At 56.8% G+C, this 22,146-nt stretch overlaps 1 protein-coding gene across 13 annotated transcripts in view; it reads right to left on the bottom strand.

Annotated features, from left to right (window-relative positions):
* The window catches only part of CAMK2B (calcium/calmodulin dependent protein kinase II beta), a 137,409-nt gene that overhangs the window by 23,281 nt on the left and 91,982 nt on the right, over nucleotides 1-22,146 (bottom strand). For 5 of the 13 annotated variants that reach the window (XM_050937443.1, XM_050937445.1, XM_050937442.1 and 2 more), the window contains exons 10-15: nucleotides 20,285-20,407; nucleotides 17,846-17,929; nucleotides 16,307-16,349; nucleotides 13,734-13,808; nucleotides 2,464-2,504; nucleotides 1,945-2,016 (exon numbers count right to left, since the gene is read on the bottom strand). In XM_050937443.1, the coding sequence (XP_050793400.1) occupies nucleotides 1,945-2,016; nucleotides 2,464-2,504; nucleotides 13,734-13,808; nucleotides 16,307-16,349; nucleotides 17,846-17,929; nucleotides 20,285-20,407 (438 nt within the window). The remainder of the gene's footprint in view (nucleotides 1-1,944; nucleotides 2,017-2,463; nucleotides 2,505-13,733; nucleotides 13,809-16,306; nucleotides 16,350-17,845; nucleotides 17,930-20,284; nucleotides 20,408-22,146) is intronic. The other 8 variants (XM_050937446.1, XM_050937444.1, XM_050937450.1 and 5 more) reach the window with 2 other exon arrangements.

Here is a 22,146-nt window from a genome sequence, read left to right as displayed (position 1 = left end):
GGGGCGGCGGGTTCCCCTACCAGCCGCTGGGGAAGCAGCAGAGGGCCTGGCCCTTGAGCAGGCACACAGACAGTTGACCCAGTGGGACTCTGAGACCTGCAAGGGTAGGGTAGGATAGGACTGTTAATGACCTGGCCGGAGGGCTGAGTCAAACTGCGAGTCCAGGAGAGCGAGGGAGGGTGTGGTCGGAAAGGGGTCATGACCTGAAAAGTACTAATCCCCACATGTGGCCACCAGGAGGCACCCCAGCGGCGACTAACCCCATCACAAGCCGATATCACCTTCTGAACCCTACGACTGTAACCCATGCGCGTGTCTACGTTCGCTTGCTTTGCCCTTGTACATAACTCTCTCGTTTCCTTTTCCTACCTAATCAGTCTTTGGGATTGGCTACAAGCGTCTGTGGTGGGAGATCTAAGGTGCACTGACCTGGGGAAAGTGACTGGGACTGGAGGAAATTTGAATATTGCGGTGATTCTCGGTGGAAGGAAGGGTCCGTCGATCACAGAGATACACTCATCTGGGTGGGGGGACAGAGCGGCGTACCCCAGGGGTACTGTTATAGAGCACAAGGAGCTTGCACTGGTTGGTGAAATCTAAGCATAGAATTCACCATCCATTGGGGGTTGGTGCCCTGGTGTTTAACAGTCTGCCCTGCTTTTGGTATCATGCTCCTGCTTCACCGCTGGGAGCGTTACACTAGTGTGACTATAAACTCAGGTGTAGACGTGCCACGAAGGGTTAGCCCTTAAGCGTGACTGGGAAGAGATGGGTGTGTCCTGTCCGCACTAGGATTTCAAGGCACGTTTGTGGACATGCGTTAGAACATGATCCGTGCTAGGGATACCAATGAAAACGATTCCAGGGCTGGACAGAGCAGGGGCACAGACAATCCTCCGGCAACAGGGTGTCCTGGAGAAATAGGCCACTCCAGGGGATGTAAACACAAAGGCCTGCACATTGCACTCACTGATAAGGGACTTTGCTCCTCCCCTCGCTGCAGCCCTGTTCAGTCTCTGAGGCCTGTCCCCAGGATTCTGGCCCGGGGCATTGTACCGTACAGCAGGCCACTGCCTCTCCCTGCTTCATTTACAGCTTCCCGGGGCCCAGAGTGACCTGTCCAGCCTGTCCGTGACTCCCAGCCCCAGAGGGAGCAGCTGGCTGCAGATTAGGGCTCCAGGCAGCCCTACGGAGCCAGCACAGTGCGCAGGCTGCTGGACACTGCGTCGGCCTTGCCTTCAAGGCTCGGTCTAGCCTCAAGCAATTGCCAACGGTGGCATCTCCCCTGCCCCTCCTATTCAGCCCCCTTGGCATTAGCCCTGGGATGGGAGCCGGGGCCCCGTGCTGAGTGGGGAAGTGTCTGGACCTGGGTAGACGTGAACGCAGCTCACCCTGCCGCTCCTCCTCTGGGCCACGGGAAGCTCTGGGAGGGCTAGAGCAGCTCCTGGGACACTCGCTGTCCAGGGCCAAGGCTGGGGTCAGGAACAGCTTGCTCCTCAGGCGAGGCCCGGAACCCTTCTCCCCAGGCCTGTCCTACCATCCCTGGGGTTGAGCACGGTACTGGGCTCCACACACTTACCAAGGCCAGGCACTCTGGGCCAGCTCTCCTCGACTGTGACTCTGGTCCTCCACGGGGTCTGCTATGGGGCTGGCACTCGCAGCACAGGGACGGAGGCCAAAGGCAGGGAGCACGTCAGGTGCCCAGCCGGGTGGGGCAAGCCCTGGCACCTGCCATTGGCTGGGCTAGTGATGCAGAGGGGCGGGAAGCCCCCTCTGTTGTTTGAGCAGGAACATGCAGCCCTCCCCATCTGGCCGGATTGCCACAGGAATGCAGGAGGCTTTAGGGGGAACATGAGCAGGGTGCACCGCTCAATCCCCCTGAGCCGGGTGGCTCGCAGGCAGCTGGGAAAGCGGAGGGGCAGCAGAACAGATAGACAGCCATACCAGTGCAGCTGGAGGGAGGGTTCCTTTCGGGCTGGTGACCCCGGCGCTGCCTTTGCTGCTGTTCGTCTGCGGCTGCAAAGGAGAAACGCACCCTGAAAGGCAGGCCTGAACTTCCAAAGCCCACGCTCCATGCTGGTGGCCCATGCTCCCCTCCACACCCTCAGACCTTTCCAACCCTATGGGGCAAGCAGGGATCCCCTGTATTATGTGGTCAGGCCGAGGCGGACATGAGCAGAAAAGCCAAGTGCCTAGTGTGCATCCAGGGCTCCAGAGAAGGCCCAGATGTGGGTGGGACACAGTGGAACTGGGGAACTGTCTATGGGCAGCTTTGCAAAGCCCTCCTGGACTGGGAGAGACTCCAGAGATTCGAGTCGTGGCTCCAGGCCAGTTAGAAGCTGTGAGCGGCAGGCCCCAGCTCGCCATGGCACTGGCGTGACAGGAGCCTGCACCACCGGAATCATTTCCCACCGGCCTCGGGATCTAAAACCGATCTCCCCGCAGCCCCAGCACGCTACTCACCTTGCCAACATCAACCTTCTTGTTCAGTAAGCTCTTAGCTGCTGCATGGGGAGGGAAAGGACAGGGTTAGTGGCAGTTCCCCCCTCGCCAGCACCCACCGTGCTGCCGCCTGCCCTTGAGGGGTGGAGAGAGGCCCCTTCAAACCCAAACCCTGATGGGTTATGTCTGAACACAGAAGGGGAGCGCCACCCCTTCCCCCAGGCGGGCAGCCTCCTGCACCCAGGGAGCCCCCACCTTTGCCGGCTCGAGCAGAATACGAGATGGGGACCCAGAAAAGGTCACAGCGGCCGTGGCAGCCGGCCCAGTTGGTGGCTGTTCCCTTCACGCGAGGGTGCCCTCGGTTTCCCAGCTCAGCAGAGCTGCCCCAGGCAGGCCCAAGTTTTGCCAGAGCACACACAAGCAGAGCAGGGGGCAGGCTTTCCAGGGACAGCGCTTGGCTGTCAATGATGTCGACTCAGAGAATCCCTCCAAATCTTCCTAAGTAGGGCAGCCCTGGGGTCTCTGCTCTCTTCCCCTGGAACCTGCTGTGAGCGCCAGCCGGCAGGCTCCGCTAGAAACCCACTGACTCAGAATGTCTCTGCCCAGCTGAACCTTTCACTAACTCCTTCCCCGGTTCCTAAACGCAGGCTCTGGGCAGAGGGCACCAGCTGCCTCCATGTGATCTCACGCTGTTTGCCTTCTGCACCAGTGTGATCTACCCTCACCCCTGTCCCCAGGGCCCTTCTCCCCTGCCCTCACACCAGCCAGGCTCAGTGCTTCTCCACCTCACAGCCAGTGAGCTGATAGCTGAGCGATCCCTCCTCTGCCCCAACCCTTCCCACACAGGATCACGCCCTTCGAGAGACAACCCCCAGCCACCTACTGCCCCTCCGGCTGGGAGCTGCCCAGCCACACACCACTGGGCAGCGTGGCACTGAGGCACAATCCCATTTCACTCGAGAGCACTTATCCCCACCAATCTCACCATGTGCCCACCAGGCAGGCCGAGGGGGTTCAGCCTGCGCTCCTAGAGGGGCACGTGGAGACACAGGGGTTAAGGTAATTCCCCAAACCTGCACTGGGACTAGAACTCAGGGATGATGCCCAACCCCTGCTCTAACCGCTACCCTGCACTGCCTGGGCTCCCAGCCCCCTGAGTGACACAGCCTTGGCATCCATGGCCCTCCCCAGCTGGGGTCCAAACTGCAGAAGCTTCACTTGCAGCCCCCGCTGGGCTTTGGGTCTCGTCTTCACTGCCCTGCCCAGCCCTCTTGCCCTGGGGTCTCCAGCATGCTAGGCTGTGCTGCCTGCTTCCCTGCTGTCCCCTCTGGGCCTGGCCACCTGCTCTTTTGCACACACTCCTTTTTGCTTTCTGTGTTTTCCTTACTCCTTGGGTCCGAAGCTGCATTCAGAATAGCCAACAACTGTCCCGTGTCAGCAACGCTGCAGCCCTGGCTGAGAGAGCAGAGGAGCTGCAGGTCTGGAATGACAGGCATTGGCAGAGATGTGGGAACCCAGGGCTGGATATGCCGGGGGTTGAGAGTCAGGATCAAGGGGCACCAGCAGGGCTGTGGGGGGAGCCCAGCGCTGGGAAAGCAGGGGGATGGAGTCAGGATTGAAGGCACCGGCAGAGCCAGGGATGGGGGATAGGATTAGGATAAAAGGAGGTTGTGAGTTGGGATTGAGGGGCACTGGCAAGGCTGGGGGGAGCCCAGAGCTGGGCTAGCAGGGGCTTTGGGTTGGAGTGAGGACACTGGCAGAGCTGGGGGGAGCCCAGGACTGGGCTAGCAGGAGCTGTGGGTCAGGATTGAGGGGCACTGGCAAAGCCAGGGGTGGGAGGCAGGACTGGGGTAGCAGGGGCTGTGGGTCGGGAGTGAGGGGCACCGGCAGAGCTGCTTGTGGTAAGCCTAGGACTGAAAGAGGTGGGCTGCCGGTCAAGACTGAGGTGCACTGGCAGAGCGGTGTGTGGGGACAGATTGCACACCGCCTGCCTCTATCTGCCGGCTTTTAACTGGTGCCATTTGTTGCTCATTCGCAGACAGAAACCCTCTCTGAACGCTACCTGAGCATCAGTGCTCGCCCTATGGCCCGGGGACTAGGTGGAATGCAGGGAGCACCGCCACCCGGCCCACTGCCCCACAGCCACCTCTGCCTCCCGTCCCCCAGCCAGCTCTGAGGAGAGAACCCGGGGAAAGGTTTGCTTACCTGACAGAAATGTACAGAAGAGGAAAGCAAGAGAGACAGGCAGGTGAGAGGAGAAGGTGGGAGTGGAGGGCAGAGGAGAGAAGAGAACAAAAAGAGGTGTTGATTCCGGCAGAGTGCAATGTTTCCGGGGAAGTTACCACTCACAGCTGGCCTGAGCACAATCACACTGATGGGGGTGTGGAGGGTGGGGGTGGGGGCGCGGGGGTCGGGGCAGACAGTAGCCTTTTAAAATGCCACAGCAGTGCAGAACAAGGCAGCTCTCCGCTCCCCAGATCGTGTCTCTCAGTGTCACCCAAGCCAAATTCTTTGTCATTCAAGCACATTGGCCATATTCCCCCCACAGTGCCCCCTAACGTTGCTGCCTCCCCCCATCTGGGGTTTGAAGAGATACTTGCTAGCGTCTGGTGTTCAATTTGACTTTGCCTCATGCAGCCAATTTCAAACCAGCAGGCGCATGCCCCCAACAGATCTAGTCTGCCGTGGCTTCCTGTCACTCTGCTGAGCCCAGGGTACATGGGAGGGGGCTGCTGACTGGTCCACGGGAAAGCGTTACCGGTAAGCGTGGCCGTAACTACTACAGCTGTTCCCACCACTGGCGCATTTGTAACAATGTGGGTTACTGAGGGGCTTTCCAAGGGACAGGACCGACGCTCTGGTGCTTAGAGTATTTAGGGACAGGACAACCCCTTGTGAAAGATCCGCCATGGTGCAGCCAGGAGATACCGGGATAAACGCAGGGTGACGTTCACTGGCCTGTGCCGTGCAGATCAGCCTGGATAATCGTCATGGTCCTTTCTGGCCTCAACCACGTGGAGCTCCTTCGGCCCTGGCAATAGAGGCTGTGATCAAAAGGTAGCTGGTAGCTTTCCTGGGAAACAGAATGGCTTCCTTGGCTTTGCAGCACAGATCCGGTGGCCGACAACATCTGTCACTGGGCTGCACACAGCCATGGAGGGCACCCAGCCAGCGAATGTGGCCAGCTGTGACTCAGACGGGAGCTGTTCGGTGCCGAGCTGTTCGGTGCCTTTGATAAAACGCACCACGCGAGTACCTACGCTGTGCTGAAAAGGCTACAGGCTTGGCCCGTAGTCATGCTCTATGCGATGGTCTAGCTGGAGTCGCCCCAAGACTGGAGGACGAGTTACTCCAGAATTAGAAAGTGTCTTGTGGACTTGAGACATCTGTGCATGGCCTGTGGGGGCAGAGGTCCCAGCTCTGGTTTTGGCAGAGCATTCCTCTCATCTGGAGTGAAAAGGTCAGTTCTACTGCAAGCCAACCCCCTCGGCTGGGCCTGACAACACAGCGAGCTTCGCACTTTCCAGCTGTGCTATTAAGAAAGGTCAATATCCCTTGCCGAGGGAGGAAGAGGGGCGGAGACACGACTCACCCAAGCTCACCCAGCAAGTCAACGCCAGAGCTGGGAACAGAACCCAGGAGTCTTGGCCCCCCAGTCGAGTGGACCATTCCCTAGGTCACCCTTCCTCCCTAGAGTAAAACCATTAAGCACGTAAACTGTGCCTGCCTCTAAACCGTCACTCTTCCACAAGAGCAACTCTTCCAGGGCTGGCCTGTCCCCAGGGAGCTTCACCACACAGAACCGTGCAAATCGGGAAGGGGAGCTGCTTTCATCCCTTTCAGCAGAGCCTCCTGTGGTACCAGTAACGTCTGGCAGTCCTGGTGTCCTCCTGCAGGGGACAGCCGCATGGCTGGGAAATGAGAGCATGGCGTGCGCTGGGAGGGAACCCAACCTCAGACTGAGATCTCTCATGGCCCCCTGGGCATGTCACTTTGCTATGGCTGGCTCCTGGACCGGCAGGGAGCCCAACTGAGTGTAAAGTGAGGGACTGCAGCTTGGTTTCCCAAGGCTCTCGACTGGCAGAGTATACAGTTCTGGGGAGGTGATGCATTTGTTCCCCAAAGGAGGAGGGTGCAGAACCAGAGAGGACTTCACACCTTAATGCCACCAAGGAGAACCCAACACTGTGGGCTTATTCATTATTAGCGACAATGGGAAGACTCTGGAGGGCTGTAACCCTGGCGTGACGGGATTGGGTGCAGGAAGTGGCGAGACAAAGCCAGGCCCTTTGTCTATGGCCGAGGAAGCTGCTAGCAAGGCGGGTATTCCGGCAGAGATCTCTTGCCCAGAGGGCAGGGGAGATCTGAACATTAATGACAAGAAGCCTTGTGCACCGTGGGCAAGGCTTGTCTGGAGACAGAGGGGATGGAAGGGGACAAAGCAGGGAGTGGGGTAGAGATGATTTAGTTGGGGATTGGTCCTGCTTGAAGACTAGATACCTCCTGAGGTCCCTTCCAACCCTGATATTCTATGAACCTCACAGATGGAGGGGCCAGAAGCCACTTGCAGTTGCTCTCCATGTCCTGGAGGATGGTGTGTAAGATGAGGAGCAAAGGGACCCTTTGGGCCAACCCTTTGCCTAAGCCATCGGAGCAACTGCCAGCCACACCTACGACGAGCCGACGCGCCACAGCCAGAGCTTCTTCTGGGGGAATGGCACCAGACGGGACAGCAATGGAGGGGCCACAGGCTGTGGATCCCCCTGGAGAAGAGAGGAGCAGTGCATTCGGCACCAACTGCTTCCTATCAAGGCCCAATCTAGGATCCTGGAGCTGGTAGCGTCCCCAAACTCGCTTCAAGGCTGGAGCTGTCCGTTCAATACCACTGGTCATGGGTGGCTCATGGTCATCTTTTGGCGATCAGTCTAATACTGTCCAGTGGTCAGAAAAGGCAGCCCAGGAGGTTCTCCACAGGGGCTCTCTGCTGTGGCTGGCTCAGGGCCTGTTTGTATCTCTTTCAATTGCTCTGCTGGGTGGGCGTGGCTCTTGCTTGTAGTTCACTTGTCATCCTCGGCCAGTGACTCTATAGCCAATATCCACCATCTGACTGGCCCGTGTTCTTGTGAAGACCAGAGATCTATTATTCCGCCACGCCAAGCTAAGCAGCACCAGTCCCACTCCAGGCCGAGGCCAGAAACCCCACCACTCCCTTCTTGGTGTGGCAGCCCCATTTCTGCTGAAGCTACCGTTCCTTTCAAACTCCTCTCCACTGCACAACACTGATTGTTTCCCCCAGAGGAGAAACTTGTGTGACTCACTCACTTGTCCTCCATGCTGCTGGATGAAAAGCCCTGACATGCTCTGCTCTGCTCTAGCCACCTGCTGCTGACTCCACAAGGGACTGGAACGTGACTTTAACACAACGTCTTGCAGACAGAGGGGAAGCAGATCCAGAGACAGCACAGCCAGGGCAAGAGAGTTTGGAAGCTGCTCCAGTGTCAGCCATTGAACCATCGGAGCATTTCTCTTTTCAAACGCAGGTTGTCAGAGCTGGCAGGGCAGTTCCCGGGGTCAGGAGAGTGACAGCAACTTTCCACATCAAGCAAAATTTGTTTACGGGCAAGTGACAGCAATCTAGGTGTGTCTTCATTCAGGAGGTCTCATGGGTGTAACCAGATCAATTTTAAATCAATTTCATTACAGCCCCCTAATATATACCCCTGGGTGTCACCCTAAATTACCCCCTCCCACTGGCCTCTGCTTTTCAGATAGTCACAAGCTGTTCCCATGTGGCCCTCTGAGCCCTGCCATAGCCACCCGAGGCAGCGTCTCTCTCCTTGCAAGCTTCCAGCCCCAAGTACACTGTGAATGCCTATAGACTGAAGTTTGCATAGAGATTCAGGGCTTGGCTACACTGGAGAGTTGCAGCACTGGTGGTGGGTTTACAGCGCTGCAACTTAGTAACTGTCCACACCTGCAAGGTACATCCAGCGCTGCAACTCCCTGGCTGCAGCGCTGGCTGTACACCTGGTCTGCTTGGGGTGTAACGATTGCAGCGCTGGTGATGCAGCACTGCTCATCAAGTGTGGCCACCAAAAGTGCTGTTATTGGCCTCCAGGGTATTAGGAGGTATCCCAGAATGCCTGCTCACAACAAACCGGAAGAATGGCTGAACTCTGAGCTCCCCGGAGCAACTTATCTAAAAAACAAACACAGCTGCTCTTTGCTCCAGCGAGTGACGAGTGGAGGCAGGGGAATTGCTTTGGAATGTTCACAGCTGTTTGCTTGAGGAGAGAGGGGAGTCCATGTTGAGCAGCTGCTTATGTGGTCTGGAGGCTATTTAGGAGTGCATAATTTGCATTTAGTGAATAAGAGAGAGCTGGGGGAAGGGGTCAAAACTTTAAAAATGATTGAAGTTAGGTGTTGTGTATCTTCCAGTCCTTAGAACTTGCAAGGCAGGGAGCTGAGAACAGTGTCAGCTCCAAAAATCCACTCTCTCTGTCTCCCCCACGCTACCTGTCACACTCCACCCCCCGCCCCTGTTTTGAAAATCACGTTGCAGCCACTTGAACACTGTGATAGCTGCCCACAATGCACCACTCCCAACAGCGCTGCAAATGCTGCAAATGTGGCCACACTGCAGCGCTGGTAGCTGTCAGTGTGGCCACACTGCAGCGCTTTCCCTACACAGTTGTACGAAGTCAGCTGTAACTTCCAACGCTGTACAACTGTAAGTGTAGCCATACCCTCAGGTGCCTCCTCTTAAAGCAGATGCAGGAAATGCTGGCACCAGTCTGCTCTGAGGGGATGGGCTTATAACCAGTGCCAGACACAGTGCAACACGTGGGTCAGTCACTGCTCCCTCCACTGGAAGTGTTGGTTGGATTCCGGCCGGAGTTTTGCACGGACATTAACACAAGCTCGGGTGGATGTGTTTCTGTCACTGCCATGCAGCTCAGGCTCCTGCATGCAGGGCTGGCACCAGCGGACACAAAGCAAAGAGCCCTACCTCTGGGTTGGGTGGACAGATAAAACCGGACAAGGCTCTGGACCATGCACTTGGGTCACACAACTTCATGCATCATTCACCAAGTTCAACCTCCAGGCCAGGCCAGGGGGAGAAGCGGGCAGGAGGCCGTGGCAAGCAGAGAGCCAGCATTCACAGGGAAGACCCTTTGGGATGGAGGTGGCATGGGAAGGGGGGGAGCCTGTCTGAATGCCCACAGACCCTCCTTATGGGTAAGCTCTCCCTTATCTCCAGCTATCTCCTTTCACTAAACTAGCCAGTCAGCCCAGCCACTTCCGGACAGCCCCTGGCACGCTCAGGCGTGTTTTCCCAACACTTCCTTTAACTCGGGCTCTGTTTTTCCTTCCGCAGCACTGATGAACCCCAAGGCACCTGTCATTGACAGACGCCTCCTGCCAGGCTTCCGGTTCCAGTGACCCTTGTGCTCCCAGACCATGGAAGAAAATGATGGGAAAGGCAGAAAAAGCCACTTCTCCATCACCCACCAAAGCCGGGGACTGGCCCCCAGCTGTTTGTCGAGCCTCCCCTGGTCATCTGCCAGTGCATTGCAGAGATCAGTGCAACAGCAGCACCTGGGGCAGTAACTGAGTCCCTTTCACCTTCATCAGGAGACAGCCTGGGCATCCTCATGCAGGTGCGCACCCAACGGGCGGCCCATATCAGACACTGCTGCCAAAGCCACCTCTTCCCCCGGCTGCCAGGTGCATTCCTGCTCCGTGCGGGAGCTGTCAATATCCACCCGCCCTGGACTCAGCCGGCCAGTGACTTCACTGCACCAGGAAGAGGAGGAGGGCGCGGGAGAGGGAAAGGTCTCTGCACTGATATGCCGGATCAGTGGGGGGAGGGGGAATAGAGATGCCAGAGGAGCAGAGTTAACCGAGCTCTGGGGGCAATACGGGAATGCCTGCCTGCATGGCGAGGGGACTGCAGACAATGGCCGTACCAATCGGCAGCTGCTCTGTGCACAAAGCTCCGGGAATCTTGCCAACGCAGCGCGACGGCCACACCTAGGTTGGACGTTCACATCGTGCTCCGGACACAGGCAAGCTTCAGGCAGAAAGGCAAATGGGCCCAGGTCAGAGCCTGTCTCCAGGCCCCATGTGCACCAAGCCCCTTGCAAACCACATTTGGAAATGGATAGAGGGGAAATTTTCAAATGCCTCCAAATGACTTCGGAGCCAAACCCCACTGACTGGCAGTGACATGGACTCCCAGGCGCCTGTGGGGCTTTTGAAAATGAGAGAGGCTCCTAAATCACTTGGGTGCGTTGGTCAATTTCATCTGAGCCCATTTTCAGAAGTGCCAAGTCCCACAGAAAGACAGTGGGCTTCAGGCTTCCGCGGCCCAGAATCTCAAAGCCTAACACCCACTGCAATCAGTGAGAGTCAGGCACCTATATAGCTTGGAGGATCTGGACCCTAAGTGACTTAGGAGCCTTTGTAGAGGTTACTCAGAGGCTCTGCTTAGCCATGACTGGGGGGCAGTGCGGTGCATCAGACTTGCACAGCCATACTGGAGACATTCTCTGTGCCATAGGCCCTCTGGGAATTTACTCCCCTACTGCCAGGCAGGGGGTGCCCCCAGACCCTGGCACAAGGGAGATCTCCTCGGAAAGGAACTTTCCTCAGCTCCAGTCTTTACATTTTACTACAGCGCCACAAAGCAAACGGGTGGTCTCTGCTCTCCCCCCTCACTCCCTGAAACACCACCCCCCAGTGACTCTCGCCCAGTGTGAGGACCACTGTGGGTTTCCGCCCTGCTGACATCTTCCAGCTATCAGGGGTGCTTCTGGCAGGCGTCTCGGGCTGCCCCTCTGCACAGAGTGAACGTCAGACCTTAAGCACACCCAGCACCTCTCTGCTGTCCGCCTTCTGGAACCACGCCATCACACACCAAAGTGTGATGGGCAACTCTGTTGCTATGTCGGGGGGCAGTGTTCACGCCTTATACAGTGGGCGATCTGCTTGCCTGCTCCCCAGGCTTTGGATCATTTCATTGCTTCCCGTTTCGGCCCCTGACTGTGGAAATCCCTCGCTGGAGGAGGAATCCCAATGCGGCAGCCACGGCAAACCAACTGACAAAGCTTGAGGACGGGAACTCCAATCCCAAGTCAGGAACAGAATCTCTGGATACGCTGGGAAAGCCGACTGGGCCTTTGCTGCCCTGAGAAGCCACCAGTGTAGGATATCAGGCCAACAGCCTGGACGATGCAAGAGGGTCTGCAACCAGGCATGACTCCCTGCCTGACACTGGTTGCAGCTGGCATGCATGGCCCTTGCCTCCTCCTGCTCTAGGGACCGATCCCAAGCGCTGAAAGGGGCCAGGGATGTCCCCACTGCGGTCAGGAGGTGGACAGCAGCATGGGTAGGCATCCCCAAGCTGGCTTTAATGGAGCTAAAAAAAGCCAGTGTAGCCACCCCAGTACAATCATGTCCAGGGCTCTGTGTGGGGCAGGAAAACAGCCGAGGGATTGGCTTGTTTCAAAGGGGAGCGGCACAGCACATCCAATGCTGATTATGCTCCCAAACCAATCAGCCAGGACTACCAAGGGTGGCATTTAAAATACAGAGTCTGCAGCCCATCTCCATCTTCCATCCCCTGCCCAGCCCTGAGTTCAGATTTTTACGCCCCCCGACGAGTTCACCAGCAGCTGCTCCCTTCCCTGTGTGAGAGAGGGACAGGCTTCAACTCGCGGCTTGACAGAGAAATGGAGGAGGGCGTCACCACCACATTGCTGGCTTTAATGAATGAATTAATCAGTAGGAGCTGGCTCTTGGACTACAGCCAGGAACCCACATGCCAGAGGGCGGGGAGTGTTTGGGTGCTCATTTTACTAATAGGGAAACTGACGCACAGAGAGAGGGTTGCCTAATGTCACGAGGAGAAGCGACGGGTAAAATTTTCAAAAGGGCCAGATTGTGAAAGGGACTTAGGCACCTCTCTGCATTTCTAGGGGCCTAAGAACCTTTGCAAATCTGGCCCTGAGTCACTTAGGCGCCTAAGCCCCATTGGATTTCAATGAAAGGAGCCTTCCCTCAATGCCTAAGTCATGTCTGCGAAATGGCTCCTATATCACTTAGGCCCAGTTGAAGATTTTACTCAGATGCTGCTAAGTGAACTAGGCACTTTTGAAGTGGAGTCGTGCCACTCCTAGTGTACAGTGCCTGACTCTGACCACCAGGTGTCCTGCCTTGTACATACACATTTCAGGGCTTTCGTCAAGGCAGCGGGTTCAAAACTGGCATTTCCCCCCTCAGCCCTGGGGGCGATGAACGAGCCGTGTGCCCTGACAAACCGCACATACAAGGGGGTGGGCACCAAACTGGAGGTTGGCTTTTAAAGTGTGGCCAGGCCGCCAGGCTTCTCCCCATCAATCCTGGTTGCCATCTGAGATTATGACCCAGGTTCTGAGTTCCCAGGGACGAGAGGCCCAGTTTCAAAAACATGGAATTTAAATAAGAACGAGAGAACAGCCATACTGGGTCAGACCAAAGGTCCATCTAGCCCAGTGTCCTGTCTGCTGACAGCGGCCAGTGCCAGGTGCCCCAGAGGGAAGGAACAGAATAGGGAAATTTACCAAGTGATCTAACCCCTGTCTTCCAGGCCCAGCTTCTGGCAGTCAGAGATTTAGCCCAGAGCAAGGGGTCGTGTCCCAGCCCATCGTGGCTAATAGCCATTGATGGACCTGTCCTCCAGGAATTTCTCTAATTCTTTTTTGAACCCAGTTACACTTTTGGCCTTCACAACACCCCTGGCGATGAGTTCCCCAGGTTGACTGTGCGCTGTGTGATGAAGTACTTCCTTCAGTTTGTTTTAAACCTGTTGCCTATTAATGTCATTGGGTGACCTCTGGTTCTGGTGGTATGGAAAGAAGTAAGTAACACGTCATTCACTTTCTCCAACATTCAGGATCGTATAGACCTCGATCACAGCCCTCTGCAGACATCTCTTTCCTAAGCTGAGCAGTCCCAGTTTTTTAACTCTCTCCTCGTACAGAAGCCATTCCAGACCCCTAAGCATTTTCCAATTCTACTTTTAATCCTCTTTTTCCCCCAGGACCTTTTAAAATCTCTCCTGGAATAAACTGGAACTTCCTCCAGTGCCTGGCGCCCTTCCTCAGAGCAGACCCGGCTGCGTTTGCTCCTGGTTCTGGGCGCTGGTTGGGGATGAGATGTTAATGATGGATGAAGCTGCATGCGCTCAGATTTCTGGAGGGGGAGGGAAGAGAGGGGAAACAGGGAGGGTCCCTTCAGGACATGTCTACCTTGTTCCACCAACCCCATGGTGGCACCGGAGGCGGCTGCAGACATTGTGGCGGGAGCGGTGGTCTGTCTGCCAACTGTCAGCGCCAGGGTAGGAAACGGAGGGACAAGGAGAGCGGTCAGGGGCAGGGGGGGAAGAGAGACAGAGAAAGACAGAGAGAGGGAGCGAGACAGACGGAGGGTGGGAGAGAGAAACGAGACAAAGGAAGCAGGAAAAAAAGATTCGAGTTAAAGTTTAGATGGAGAGGCGAGATTGCTGGTAGCTGAGCCCTGGTTCCACATGCCCCATGGGGCGACTGGCCTAGAGCCACAGCTGGGGGCACGTCCACACGGCAATGCTGGGGGTGAGGGCTGCGTGGAGACACTCGAGCTAACTTTCAACCTCCCCCCTCACCAGATTTCCGAGCCTGAATGGCTACACTGCAATGTTATTGCCCGAAAGCCCAGCAGCTGACACAGGCCAGCTGCCCGGCGTTTAACTGCAACAGAGACATACCCTCTGTGCCCAGTGGGGAAGCTACTCCTGGAGGTGGTATAGAAGGTCCTCCACACAGTGGCAGCCCTCCATCCCGCCAGGCCCCGCTAGCGTTGCTGAGACATCAGGGGACGTCCCAGCCAAGGAGCTGCAACCCCGTGCCGTGTGGAACGGATGGGAGAAGGGATTCTTACCCAAGACGCCAACTCTGAGATCCTGATGGATGCACAGGGCAGGGCACCACAGCCCCATGCCCATAGGTTGTCCCCTAGCCCAGTGGGGGCTTTGAATCCCTGTGACACAGTCAATGGCTGCTTATCTCTTAGTCTTTCTTGCACCACTTGCTAAGTGACCATGACCCTGGAAAGCTGAATTCCAGGCCTGGGTGCTAAGCCCTGCTTGAGGGATCTACCCAGCTGCCCCGTGCCTTGTTCCCTTAGATGTTTCTCCTCACTCCTCTAGACAGGGGCAGTAGCAGGGGCCCGAGGTGGTCAGTTTCAGCTGACAGTGGGTGCCAGCTGAGGAGGGGAAGACCAGGAAAGAAGGGTATGCTTTAGAGCAGCATACCCAGGGATATCCAGCCGGCAGGGGCATGCCACTTCCCCACCAGCCCCCTCCTCTGGAGCGCTCTGCTAGCAGGATATTTGGGAGGTGAGACTCAGCCATGCTGTGAAATTGACAAAAACGGGATTGCAATGGCTAAAAGAGACACAGATCCATCAGCCTCTCCCCTGAAACATACCCAGGCATGTCTGCATTTCTACAGGCGCTCGGAGGCACCACAATCAGACCCCTCCAGCGCTTGGTGTGCAAGGCAGCTCCTTGCAAATGTTAACAGTGGGATCTAGAGGGACTTCTTTAGAGCAGAGCTGTCCGGGCCACAACGGGTTTCTGCACAAAGTGTCTGTGCACTGAGGCTGGCCAGGCACAGGTGAGATGAGCTCTGTAGTTCTCAGCTCAATACCCAATTCCCCACATCATCAAGCCAGCACAACTCAGGATAAGAGGTTGCCCTCTAAGGCAGAGGAACAGCAGCGGCCTGGCCTGCGTCTGGCTCTAAGCAGCGCTGAGAACTCCTCAAGACAGGTCGACACTACAGATTTCACAGCTCTGTCGGCCAGGGTGTGAAGAGCAGAGATTCTCTGACCAATGGAGCCGGGCTGGCAAAGCCTCTGGTGCAGATGCAGTGGCATCGGCAAAGCTGAGCTTTTACCAGCATCGCTTGTTTCACTGGGGCGTGCAGCAACCCCATGAAGTATCTTCGAGGACCACATTATAGTGAGTTTATGTAGCACTGTGGGAGAGGGATTGTAGGCAACTCCAGGGAGGGAGGTTACCATGGCTCCTCCAGGAACCAAAAAACAGTGTGTGATTAAGGACAACCAGGTTGTAAACATCTCCAGAAAGATGCCACCGCTGGGGAGGCTGGCACAGACTGGGTTTTCCAGAGACCAACAAAAAAAGGGCTTTCGGAATAAAAAGGCTGCCTTTAAACTAACACAGGGCTGCCTTTCTGATGCAGCAAATGGATTGGACCTTCTGTCCAAGGGGGGGCCCAATCTTTGCTGGAGAGTGGGAAAGATGTGCCCACCCCCGCCCGATTGGGGACAATGTCGTGTGTGGTTGATTCTGCGTATTGTTCTCATAGGTTCTCTCGGTGATGCTTTTGCCTTAAGAACAAAGGGGTTTGCTTAGAAAGCGTGGGGCGGTCACATGTAATGGCTGGCCACACTCTGTTCATAGCCCTCGGAGAGAACAAGGCTGGCTGGTAGGCAGACTGCCTTGGTTGGACATCACAGTGGAAGGCAGGGGGCCAGGGGAGTCTTAAAACCCCTGCTCACCAGGGTCCCTGCTCAGAGACAGGTGATGTCTGAGACCTGCCAGGACCCTCATGGAAGGAGGGACACAGGAGAGACTGTGACAGAGCGGTTCGCTGAACCAGTACAGTGGCTCTGCCGCTCTAGTTGCGTCCATACGAGGAGCCCTTTTCGGGTCTGAAATCCCAGCGGAGTGTGCCTCCCGCGAACGTGGCCTCGGTCCCCAGGGGCAAGCACCGGGACGCGTGTCTCTTTGCAACGCGAAGCCGAGCCGAGCGCTTACCTGAAAAGTTCCTCGTGGCCAGCATGGTGGTGAGAATCGCCCCCTGGAAGAGAAGAGCCAGGGTTGGTACAGCACAGTGCTGGAGACCGTGGCGCAACAGGCAGCCGGCCCGAGCGGGGCCAGGCCGCCAACCACCTGGGTGCTGCCCCCTGGACACACGAGGAGGGTGTGGCCAAGTGGGGAAGGCATACCTAGTGCATGGGATGCTGGGTTTGTTGGCCTGCTCCACTGTGGCCTACCACGGGCAAGTCCTGGGAGCTCCTTGAACCCCGGCTTCCCACCTATGATGCGGGGCTGATGCCCCCACCCCCCGCCCCCCACATCGGGGCAGGAAGGGCAGAGCCTGGGATGATGGGAACCCATGCCAGACCCAAAGGGTGAGCCGAGGCTGGGGGTAACTCCCTGCCACTGCACTGCCCCAAAGGGAGCTACGGACGCCGACTGGAATCTGCTGCATGTCCGCCCATGGAACTCCACTGGCTGCAGCACGGGCCCCCCTCCGTTGAGAGCACAGCCGGACCTGGCGCCTTGCTCCCCTTGGATCCTCCCCTGACTCTCCCCTCTCTCCTCTGTGGGCTGATGCTCCAGAACCCCTGAGGTTCTGATGAGTGGCACAGGCCTCTAAGGGACAGGGTGGGGTCTGAAGACCCTGGTGAAATCCTGGCCGCCTGGCCCCATGGGGATTTTCTCACTTAGCAGCAGGAGCTAGGGGGGGCGTGGGACACAGGAGGGGCAGCGGCGCAGTTCCCACAGGTCCTGCCGCACGACGGTCATCAGGCCTTTTCCCAGTCCCTTCCTCCCACTTGGCTACTTCACAGAACGGCCCATGGTCCTAGGACTCTCTTGTGTATCCTTCTGCTCGCAAAGCCAGGCCACAAGTCCCCCTGGGCGTTATGCCCCCTACAGAAACAGCCCTCGCCAGCTACCACCCTGCCCCCTCTAGCCGCCTGCAAGGGGGCACCAAACCTGGCACCTTTGCACCTTAAAGCATGAGCCAGTCCAGCCTGAGCGAACAGTCCCACCTCTGTTAAGCAGGCTCATCCACCTGCACGGGTGTGGTGGGCTACATGAACAGTGGGAGCTGAACCCCCCTGCCAGACACTGGACTCTCCGGGGGCAATGGACTTACCCTGCCATTGCAGAGACGCCCAGCGGCCAACACGTTGTAGCTCCTGTGTGTTCAACGGACAACGTGCAAGGCAGGTGGGGCCATTCTGCTCCCCTGGTAGGGGGAGGCACATGCCAACCCCCGGGGAAGGGCTAGGAGCTGGGGGATCAAATTCTCCAGCTCCAGTTTCAGCTGCTAGCACCTGGAGAGCCTGCAGGGCTCTGAGTTCCGTGATGCGGCCAGGAGAACCTATTGGCCCTGGATGTGCCATGCTAACAAGGCAAGCTGCCTCTGCTCCTTTCTAGGGCTGTTGGCTGAGCAGCAGAGATCGTGGGGTCCCCGGGGCATGGGGGCCCTCAGCCCCACACTGACCCTGCCGTGTCTGTTTGCCGTGGCTCTCGGGAGGCAAACAGGGAGGCAGGGGCATTTACCTTGAGCTTCCTCCTGGCGTTGAACTTTTTCAGACACTCTACTGTCTCCTGCCTGTGCATCATGGAGGCCACGGTGGAACGTTGCTGGAGGAGAGAAGGCAGGGGAGAGAAATTAGTTGCTTCTGCCTCAGCACCAGAAAACGAGTGTGGTCAGGGAAGAGAACGGGACGGGGGCGCTAGAGAAAAGGCTCAGCCAGCACAGTCCTGCCCCACTCAGATAAGCCCCTAGTGCCCCCAGAGGCATGATCCTGGCTTGGGACCACAGGTGACATAACACTGCAGATATGGCAGGCCACCAGGACTGGGCACCTCTGGATCCTGTCCCACCAGATTAGCAACAAAGCTCCAAGGATCTGTCTACATGGCACACTAAGCCCGAGTGGGACTCAGGTTTGAGCTGAACCCCGCCTCTCGTCCCCCCACAAATCAGCCTGACTTGGGCCAGGAAGCACTCAGGGCCGAGATCCTAGGACTAAGTCCTACTCTCTGTTGTTTGGCAGTGTGGACGCAGCTCAAGCCACGGCCCCGAGTCAGAAGAGCGGCGGAGCGCAGCACGACTGCCTTAGCACGACTGTGAGACCCGAGCGCAGCAACTGAGTCCAGCTTTACGTTGCAGGGCGGCCGCTCTGGCACAGGCTGGAAACACAAGTCCGGGTTTCACAGACCCAGGTTTACAATGCAGCACAGACAGACAGACCCTCGGGGGACGTCTACGTGGTGATAAAACCCCACGGCAATGAGTCTCAGAGCCCGGGTCAGCCACCTCAGGCTCACAGGGCACGGGCTGCCAGGCTATAAAATCGCAGTGTGGACATTCTAGGCCCCACCCTGTGACGCTGCACTCCATGTTTTATGAAAATATGTTTATAAGTGTGAATATGATGTAACTGGAATATGCTTTATGCAAAAGGTCTCTTGTAATTTACAAAGGTTACAACCTACTGAGTGTGGTCATCCTCTTTTTATACATGTATTATTCCTATGCCTGGAGTTAGAAGAATAAGATATAAACTTGTATTACAGGTGTAAGCATATTAAGTGGAAGCCATTAAGGGTGCTTCAGAATCAATCACCTGTAAATGGCTCTGTTTACTTGTAGGCCTTCCTGGGTAGGTGCGGGTCAGCCCCTGGGTAATGAAGTCTTACAGGGACATGTGAACATGTCACATCATACTGGAATCCATCTTTAACCTGGTGCTTTTCCATTTAGAAGGAGGGGGTGGGAACCCAGATTCCCCCTTGTGCCAAAGATATAAAAGGGGGTTGAACAGAACAAAAGGGGCTGTGAGTCATGAGAAATCCCCGAGTTACCACCTGAGCTGGAACTAACAACAACTGTACCAGGGGAAAGGATTGGGCCCAGACTAGGAAGGAATCTAGTCTGTGAAAGAAGCTTATTGGACCATCTCTGAAGGTGAGATTTTAGATGTAAACAGGTTATAAATGTATTAGGCTTAGACTTGCGTGTTTTGTTTTATTTTGCTTGGCCACTTACTTTGTTCCGTCTATTATTACTTGGAACCACTTAAATCCTACTTTTTATACTTAATAAACTCAGGTTTGTTTATTAATTAACCCAGAGTAAGTGACTAATACGTGGGGGAGCAAACAGCTGTGCATATCTCTCTATCAGTGTTATAGAGGGCAGACAATTTATGAGTTCATCCTGTATAAGCTTTATACAGAGTAAAATGGATTTATTTGGGGCCTGAATCCCACTGGGAGCTGGGTATCTGGGTGCTGGAGACAGGTGACTTGCTGAGCTGTTTTCAGTTAAATCTGCAGCTTTGGGGATGTGGTTCAGACCCTACGTCTCCGTTGTAGCAGGCTAGTGTATCTGGCTCAACAAGGCAGGGTTCTGGAGGCCCAAGCTGGCAGAGAAAACAGGCTCAGAGGTAGTCCTAGCACAACAGGTGACAGCCCAAGGGGGTCTCTGTGACTGAACCCGTCACACTCCCATTACGGGATCTGCCCGAGCCCAAATGTCTACACTGCAATGTTATAGCCCCACAGCCCGAGCCCCACATCCCCAGTCTGCTGAGCCAGGCCAGCCGCGGCCAGGCCAGCGTCTTCCATCGCAGCAGAGACATACCCTTATTGAGCAAGCTGGCCCCAGAGCTCAGCACGCTGCCAGGGGAACAGCTGCTCACTCGGTGATGGGGAAACAATGGGCTGGGCATTCTTGCGGGTGGCTGAGATGAACTGGCCCAGGTTCTGATCAGCCCATTGACAGCTACTGTTCCCTGGGGATGATGCTGGTCCCAAAGCCCCTGCGCTATGGGCTCACTGGAGTTGGCGCCATCAGTGTGGCCTGGCCAGCCCCTCTCGCCACCCCCACAATGCCGAGCTCGAGCGGTGTGGCTCCAGAGAAGAGGCAAAGTGAGGGAGAACCCAGCAGCCCCATTCCCTGGCTGCGTCCGGGGCAGCAGCGACACTTACGCAGACCCATGGGTGTTTCAGGGCTTCGTGGGCTGTGATTCTTTTGGCCGGGTTGATGGTTAACATCTGGTTGATGAGGTTTTTGGCTTCGGGGGTGACCGTGTCCCACTCGGGAGAAGGGAACTGCAGACAAGAAACAAGGGCCAGGAAGGTTAAATGCAGGGGATCGCAGCTGTCGGGGGTGGGGAGCTGGCTGCTCGTAGCCAAGGCAGCCGTAACTCCCCAGGAACCCGAGGGCAGCCCAAAGCCAGCGCCAGAGTCTGCCTAGATCCAGCTGCCCGCCTGATGATGCCTGCAGCCTTATCACATCCGCTTCAAGGTGAGTGGTACCTGCATTCTGCCCTGGCACAGCAGCCGGCGAGAAGTTCCGAGGCCGATCCAGGGCTACTGCAAAACCGGACTTGATCTCCTGATTTGAACCTGTTGTTCCCACCCTCGTGCTGCCCCTTTGCCTTGACAGCTAATTCCGGTTAAATGCCTCGTTCCCTGTGTTTTCATCGTCTGACAGATGCTGGTGCTGGCCACATGTGACTGGTCTGCAGACTTTGTGGATGTGGGGAAGCTGGAGGTGCTGGATGATGGAGAGGGGACAGCAGGGGCTTCTGCCCCTGTGGAGTGTGGGGGATTGTGGGATAAGCACATTGCCTGGATGTTGCTGCTGGCAGGCGGCCAGTGAACTGTATGGACGTGTATCATTAGGTTTCAGAGTTGACAGACAGACTGAGCGCAATGGGGGCTGTTCACACCTCTTGTTACAAGTTGTCTCTGCACCGTTCCACTCAGGTTGCACTCTGGAGGGTTCCCCCGCAAGCCCCAGGCTTTGGAAGGGAAATCGGTTTAAAGCCGGGGTTTGGGAGCGAGAGGGGAAGCCTGCAGCCGGTTCAGACACTGCACAATCTGGAGGACCCTGCTTGTATTCCATACAAGCAAGAGGGGAGAGGAAGCGCCCCGGGAGCGGGGTAAAAAAAAAGCAGAGACCGTTCTCCAGAGCCCCGGTCGTTCCGTCCCCGCCAGCAGACCCCAAGTGCGTGCAGAAGAGGCCAAGCGTACAGGGTGAGGAAAGCGCCAGCAAAGGGGGGAAGAGAGAGAGTGGAGAGGCTGCCGAATTCCACCGAGCTATTGGGAGCGGAGAGATACCCACTGGACCTGCGCTCTGGGCAGTCGCAGGAGCGTGGCTCGCATGGGGCGTCCGGATGCTCCCGGGTCCCTCCGTGCTGCCATGTGCGTGGAGAAAGCGTCGTGCCAAGGCAGGAATCTTGGCCAGGTCCCTGTGCCGCTGCCCTGCCCAGTGTCTGCAAGGGAGCCGGGGGGGCAGGTTACCACACTTGTCAGCACACCCCATGGCAGGTGCTGGGCATGCTACGGGGATTGTGCAGACAGCCGGGCTTCTGCTGGGCTGCGACCAGCTCCCTGAGCCTGGGACCGAGGGCAGGACGGCCTTGGGGTGGGGACAGGATGGAGCTCTACGAACAGGACGTGGGTGTGTGGGGTGGTGATGCCTGTGGCCCCTGCATGGCAGCATCCGGGCTCAAGGAAGCGCAGGATCCACACCACATGCAACCCTGCAGCGTGGCTGGTGGGCCACAGCCCCTCCCAGGCAAAGAACGGAGCCCCCCTGCCTCTCTGCTTGGTCTCTGGGTGTAATGGAAAGCAGCTTCCCCCAGCTTCCCAGGCCAACAGTAACGGAACGGCCACAGGGCCTGATCCCGACTTGCTAACATGATCCTAAACCCACTTGGCCCCGTCTACACTGGGAACAAGTCCTGCTGGAGTCCTGCTAGCCAACATAGTTTCAAAGACTACCATCACTGCAGGCTGGGCAGGTCCAGTGTGTGTTAACCTACGTTAGCACTGTGTCCACG

The sequence above is a fragment of the Gopherus flavomarginatus genome, chromosome 2 (assembly GCF_025201925.1).
Source record: "Gopherus flavomarginatus isolate rGopFla2 chromosome 2, rGopFla2.mat.asm, whole genome shotgun sequence".
Lineage (NCBI taxonomy): Eukaryota > Metazoa > Chordata > Testudines > Testudinidae > Gopherus > Gopherus flavomarginatus.
The sequence above is the reverse complement of the archived record's forward strand: the minus strand, read 5'-3'. Positions and strand labels throughout refer to the sequence as shown.